This window comes from Protobothrops mucrosquamatus, unplaced genomic scaffold, assembly GCF_001527695.2.
Source record: "Protobothrops mucrosquamatus isolate PMUCROS unplaced genomic scaffold, P.Mucros_1.0 scaffold5123, whole genome shotgun sequence".
In the NCBI taxonomy this organism is placed as follows: domain Eukaryota; kingdom Metazoa; phylum Chordata; class Lepidosauria; order Squamata; family Viperidae; genus Protobothrops; species Protobothrops mucrosquamatus.
Window position 1 is genome coordinate 9,344 of NW_015390998.1, and position 6,978 is coordinate 16,321.

At 34.8% G+C, this 6,978-nt stretch overlaps 1 protein-coding gene across 1 annotated transcript in view; it reads left to right on the forward strand.

Moving 5' to 3' along the window:
• LOC107299572 (AP-2 complex subunit alpha-2) overlaps positions 1-4,743 on the forward strand; it is a gene marked incomplete at its 5' end in the record, with an annotated part of 11,884 nt that extends 7,141 nt beyond the window's left edge. The window contains 3 exons of the mRNA XM_015828940.1: positions 183-252; positions 1,292-1,426; positions 2,592-4,743. Coding sequence (XP_015684426.1) covers positions 183-252; positions 1,292-1,426; positions 2,592-2,669 — 283 coding nt within the window. The remainder of the gene's footprint in view (positions 1-182; positions 253-1,291; positions 1,427-2,591) is intronic.
• Positions 4,744-6,978: the final 2,235 nt, after the last annotated feature.

Consider the following 6,978-nt stretch of genomic DNA (forward strand, 5'->3'; position numbering starts at 1 on the left):
CTGGCCTATGCAAATCATGTAATGGAACCTAAGGCTCATTATTTAGGAGAAGAGTGCTATAAACATGCATGTAATACACTGCTACTTCTGTGTAAAATGTGTCTACGTTCTGTCATAAACATTTTGCTGCAAAAATATAATAAATATGAGCTGTTAATATCAACTCTTGATGTTCTTCATAGCCCTCAACAAGAAGTACAGAATATCTTTAAAGCAAACCATCCAATGGATGCTGAAATTACAAAGGCAAAAGTAGGTATAATGATTTATGTTTCTTCTTGCCTGGACGATTATATTTCACCTTCCAGCACAATTGCTTCTATGACATCAAAATTTATAATAATGGAAAATAAAGCCATTGCCATTAATTTTTTTAAAACACCTGATAATGATAGTAAAGTTAAACTATGAACATAAAAGGTTACACATCTATCCTTTTTTTAAATAAATGTCTGGACATTAGGGGACAAACCAGCAAGGAACTCCATTACTTGGTAACTGTATAGTAGAAAATCTGCTTTGTTTCTTACATACTGTAAATACCTAGAAACAGCCAAAAGTTTGTTCTGTTCTACCAACATAGGTATTTCGGTTCTTCTTAATTTTGGTATCTTTTTTCCTTTGCCTCTTGAAGGAGTCTGTTTTATTCATTACGAAGCAGAAATTTGTTAGTAAGCTCTATGTGCTTACCAAAATGAAAAGGTGCCTCAAAAAAATAAACATAAAGCTAATGAACTATCAGATCTAAAAAAGACAGAAGACATCTGCAAGCTTATTTCTTCTCTAGTGGCCTTTTGTTAATCAACAGCTGTTCAAAATAATACACCACATTATTTGTGCATTCTGACAATCTTTGAAATGCACCATTCCTTTGCCTATATTTTATTAGCTGATTCTCAATTATTCTTGTCTCTTAGTGCCCAAGTCAGCATTATTTATGGCTAAATGTTTTATGATTGATTTGCTAGTTTATTTTATCTGGGAAAGTTGGTTTGGATATTTGATTTTGCCGTAACACCATATTTCTTTCTTTAGTCCAAACTTCTGCATTCTCCCTAATATGGAATCTATCTGAGTCTTAAGTGTGGCTGAGGAATTCTGGGAGTTGAAGTCCACAAGTCATAAAAGGGCCAAGTCTGAAGACCCCTGATCTATCATATACATTTTATATGTCCTCCTCCTTCCTTTCTCCATTTGCATGCTGTTCAATTGCTTTCAGTTCAATTGAGTAAAATTAAGTAATTCAGCTTTTAAGGAGATATGTTAAGTAAAATTAAATCCTCTATTATAGATCATTGGCTTTGGCACAGCTCTGCTGGAAGAAGTGGATCCTAACCCTGCTAACTTTGTAGGTGCTGGCATAATATACACAAAATCAATACAAATTGGATGTTTGATGCGTCTTGAACCCAACCTCCAGGCAGAGGTAATCCATGTTTATTTGCTTATCAAACCAAGAGCGTGTATAGTATGGAAGACACTTAATTTTTCCCATGTGTATTTTTAAAGAAATCTTTTCTTTAAAGTAAAATAGAAAATCTACTGTTTTTTATTAGATTAGTGATGAATATTCTTTCTCCTTTTGTTCACCAAATGAAGACATAGTGCTTCATTGAAGATTTTGCTCTAACAATATACGTCCTGAGTGGTATCAACTAAGACAACGCATACATACATTTTATAGCTCTTCCAATACTAGCTTTGCCTTGCATTCATTGTACAGCCTATATAGAAAAATGAGTTTCTGCAAAGTTACATTCAGAGTGTTATATAATATTAATCAGGAAGGTCAATTGCATTGGGAGGGAGCACCATTCTAAAACAGGTTTTGTTTTGCTCTTTTGTACTGTTGCTTTCCGTTCCATATATCTTGTGTCTGCCAGGAAATAAACTATGTTTTTGGCCAAAATGTATGGACCACTTGCGATACGTTGTTTAGATGTTGTTTGAAGTTTTGCATAACAGTCAGATTTTTTGTGGTAGGAGCAGAGGAGGCAGGAAAAGATTGCTGAGTGAGGAAGAAATCTTAATATGGGATTCTCTGCTAAAGCAGGGTTATGCAACATCTTTAAGTCAGTGAACATATTTGGAATTTTGGAAGCAATTTATAGGTATTGTACTTTCACAGAGTGGCTGTGGTGCCCGTTTACCAGAAGGCAAAGATACTTCTCACTATCAATGCTCTATATTACCCATTTCTATTTTTTTCTGGACATACAACTGCCAGTCACTTCTATTTTCTAAGAATACCTAGAGGTTCTAGGAATGTAAGTAAAGGGAAAACTTCATAATGATGCTTAATTCTACAACTCAGATCATTTTATTTTATTCTAAATACATGTAATCCCATTGATTACTATTGAACTCTTTTATAAAAAAATAACTTCTTTTCTCTTTAAGCTAAAAATGTTCTTCAGAAGTTCAGACTAGGTAGCTTCGCCTCCACTGCAATCCTTTTTTTTTTAATCTTAAACATCACCTTATGATTCTAAAATGTCTAAAATTGTTACAGAAAACACTTATAAGCAGGGTAGGAATTTTGGCGGTTTTAAAGCCGTTCTTTATAAAAGTTATTTTTTATTATTTTTCAGATGTACCGATTAACACTACGAACAAGTAAAGAAACAGTCTCACGAAGATTATGCGAATTGTTGTCAGAACAGTTCTGAATCTAAACTCAAGACCAGCTTTGATTCTTTCTTTCTGCCTGTTTTCTTGTCCTGCTCCAGGAATGTTCTGTGCACCAGTGTCTGCATAAATAACTGCCATCACATTCACATTCCTGCCTTAAAGGACCTGTCCCTCTTATGTGAATAAAAGATATGTGTAATGTAAAGTTACCTAAATGTGAAAATATTTCTGGCACAAGGAAGCCAGGAGGCATTGTGTTTGTCACCTCCACTATTTCAGGCATTTTGTCAGACGTTGGTTTCATGATGACTTACTTTGATTAACAATGATCTAAATGAAAGGTGTTTTTCTCCCCCCAGAAATTCCAATGTAAATTGGAAATAACATTGTGGTTTCTTCTCCTATCCCTGTATTGCCCCAGCAGTAATCAGTAAAGTTCTGTTTGATGAGACTGCAGTAGCCATCTTGCTGCTGTACTCTTTGTCAATCTTAGATGGATCAACTTTTGAGAATGTCCAGGACTGGGAATCCAGGACTGTTGTAATGAATCTCACAAGTGTTGCTTTTTCATAATAGGCTATGGGCATTGACCTTGAGTACAGTACATAGAGGCATTAGGATATTATTTCCCCCTACCTCAAGCAATTTGTTTTAAACAGCTTTAATTCACCCTTCCATTTCCTCCAAATTATGAATTACCAAAGAGTAAATGTCTTATCAAACGCTGAAATAAAGAGTCAGAATTATTAGATTCACTATTTCTACAGAACTCTAGTTAATCCATTGTTCACTTGGATTGTAAATTTTTTAAAAAAATTCACATGGAGCTACACTAAAAAATTCTCAGAGAATCTGTTTCTATATTCTCTAGCCCTGGCTGTTATTATTGATAGGCAATTTTGATGTAATATTTTTGTTAGCATATGGGTGGTCACACAGATACAGACATCTAGTATATTCAGGTCCTAAGTAAATCATTAGCTGTTGAAAGTATAATGGCCTGATAATTGCTTTTTTAACATCACAAAGTTGGGTGCATTATTTTCAAAAAGTCTAGCAATGATATGGTGTACTTGGCATGAGATATGCATTTGTAATATATTATAGATATTAAGTCTGACATCCTTTTCAGCAAGTAGAAATAAGTTTCAATCACACTTCTCTGAAAGGATTCCAAAATGGTTATCACGGTCACTCAGTAAAACAAGAAAAAATAAGCAATGGTGTCTTTATTGCAATAAATGTCCTTGGGAGTTTAATCAGTTTTTTTTAAAGATAAAATTGCATGTCTGGCTTACAAAACAGTTATCTAAATTCCTCCGAGTACTGACTTACTGGTTTTTTGCAAACTTCTTTAGGTAAAATTGTTGGGCTCCACTGAATTAGCACATTTTGATAAATGAAATGGAATTAATTTGGTGATGTAATAAAACTAGGATACCTTCCAATATTCCCCCTCTCTCTGGAGGAATCCTAAGAGTGGTCATCACAATGAACAGATTAATGCGTCCTCATTTTTCACATGGAACTGGAAGCCATTAAAACAAGGGATAATTAGAAGCTTATCATATAACATATTAAGAAGGTCTGCCATTTAACTTTTAAAGAGATCTGAAGGCACTGAGGTTGCACTTATTTAATACCATGGCAAATACCACAGTGGTTATCACTGTGCAGTTGTGAGCAAATGTGATTTATCCATAAAAAGATGAAGATTCCAAATCAGCTGTTCATATAATTTGTGCTTCCCTAATGAGGAACAGAGAATTGAAGTACTGGTATATACAATTTATCTTTATTGGGAAAAATTACTTGATTACCAAAGTTATATATTCTCTTTATCAATCAGAAATAATACTTTTTGTGGCTAAAACAGTATTAGTAATCCAAGTGCAGTATTTGTTATTGACATGTGAAAGATTCCTCAACTGGAAGATAAAATGCTGTAAACCTAGGTCTACACTCCGGTATCTATGTATAACCATTTCAGTATATAAAAAGTGAATTTTCAGCTTATATGGTCAACTTTCATTATAAGTGTATGAATCTGAAAATACATAAATCTAATCATGTTACCTTTAGCAGAAAAAATAAATGGCTAGAAGACTAAAATTGTTTCCTCATTCTTGGTTTTAAGAACTTTCAATGCGTCTATTTTTTTAAAAAAGTAATCTCTTTTCACAACAAAGTGAAATCACAGCTACCTGTTCTTTAGCTGGAGTTGGTCTTCATACCCATTGAGTTCTCCCCAAGAACGTAGGATGTTGTAATACATTGGTGTGCATGTGTATCATTATGGTTGGTCACAAAGATGTTTAGACTGGATTTCACATTTTTATCCACCTATTGAGTCCTTCCCAAGGATCTGGGAAAGGCAGATATTATTTGATGGTGTTAAAAAGTATCATTACAGTATGTAAGCTGTTCTAAGTAAAGCTGCCTTTTGCAATTGACTGATGGTGATTTTGTCAATGCTAATGGTGGTGCTTCAGACTCAAGGTGCTATTACTATTGATACTATACTATCTTTGCTTTCTTTTCCCACAATTGTACTATTTCTATTTGTAAGTCTTCATATTTTATAATTTTCTCCAGTTCTTTCTCTTCCCTTTTGCTGTCTTTAGGTATGCCTGCTCTCCAGACTTTTTTGTCTTATCAAGCGTTTTTACGTCTGGGTTTTCATGTGACAGGTGCTTGTTTGTTTGAATTCTGAAGCACTTTAGCTTCTTCATTTTCTATTACAGATAGTCCTCAAGTTATGATGGTAATGGAGTCTGCCCATTATAGTTGCAAGTCATCATGGTCATTAAATGGGGCACCACTTTCCACCCCTTGGGGTCCTCACAAGCTTTGGATTGGCTCCCCCCCATACTGTTTCTCCTCGGGCTCTTGATCTACTCCCAACCTAGCCACTCAGCCATCCAAGGGAGCGTAGGCTGGCTCAAAGGCTAGTGGGGCACGAGAAACTGTTGCAGCTTGCAAGACTCAATTTGTTCCTCAGCCAGCTCCAGGACACAGTAACATCTTGTTTACTTTTTAGTTTCTGATAGAGAGGTCCAGTTGATGTGAGGCTCAGCTTTCCTACAGAGCACCCTTGTGCCATTCATCATTTGCTCATATATATGCAAAGATGAATAAGTCACTAAACTCTGGTACATATTTCTGTTTTGGAAGCATGCACTCTCAGCTTATCACAATATAGCTCGCAGTCATCACAATTGGAACCAGTAACTTGATCGTTCAGCGATGCAATTGTTAAGTGAAACCACAACTGTGCTTAACGATACTACTTGAACTTTACTTCCTTTCACAGACCTGCAAAGCTCTGCAGGAATTGCAGAGAATTAGCCGTAAACTCATTTTTTTCATCACAGTCTTAATTGTGAATGGTTGCTAAAGAAGGACTCTACCTGTTAATTCTTCTTGGAAACTGATCCTGACTCAGAATTTATTTTTTTAGAGCAATCCAGACCAAAATTTCTATCTCATGTTTTACCATATATTTAATCTGCCCAAATAGGTCCTCTTCAGTAGCTTACCAGGTAGGGAGAAGTAAGAAAAGTATGTTCTCCTTATTCTCTGGTTTTACCTATCATTAATTTCAGCCTCATCCAGTGGCAAAGATGCATTGCTTTTTTTTTTGTTTACAAATTATCTTAATATAACAATACAGGTCTTGGTCAACCTTGAAAGAAATAAAGTGAGAATTTAGGCTTGGTTTTATAGTGTTAGGAATATGCTAAGAAACTGATTGCTTTCAACTAACTAATGTGAACATAATTTCGTGTATTATTGCTCTTATAGAAAGAACATGACTTATGCCTTCAACTCACATCTTCTATTTGGTTAATGATATTGTTTTAATATGTTCCTATCCAATTGGCTTTCCACAGTATATTCCCATGGGCTGCTTTTGTACATGGACAGTACATGACCTTCCATAATCAAGCTGTTTCTGATAATTTCATCCAGAAATTCCTGCTATGGACTTTTCAAAAATACTCCATTCCATTCAATTCCATTTCAATTTTTTGGGTCCTCTTCTAAAAAGGTAATATTTGATTTCCACAAATGATACTAAATTCAATTATAGTAGCTGAATATCCTCAATTATTTTAATATGTGTTTACCTGCAGGGAGGAAAGTGCTGATTTTTACTTCTGTAAGTCTGCTCTAACAATATGAGGCTCTGTATCGTGAAAGATTCCATTTTGATAAATACAAAAATGAGCGTTTGAAGAATGAATTTGCCATTAGATTATAGGATTAGGAAGATCTCTCAGTTATTCACCATTGGAAACTAAAAAGCCAGCTAATATCTTTATTAAAACAGTCAAATTACTTTAC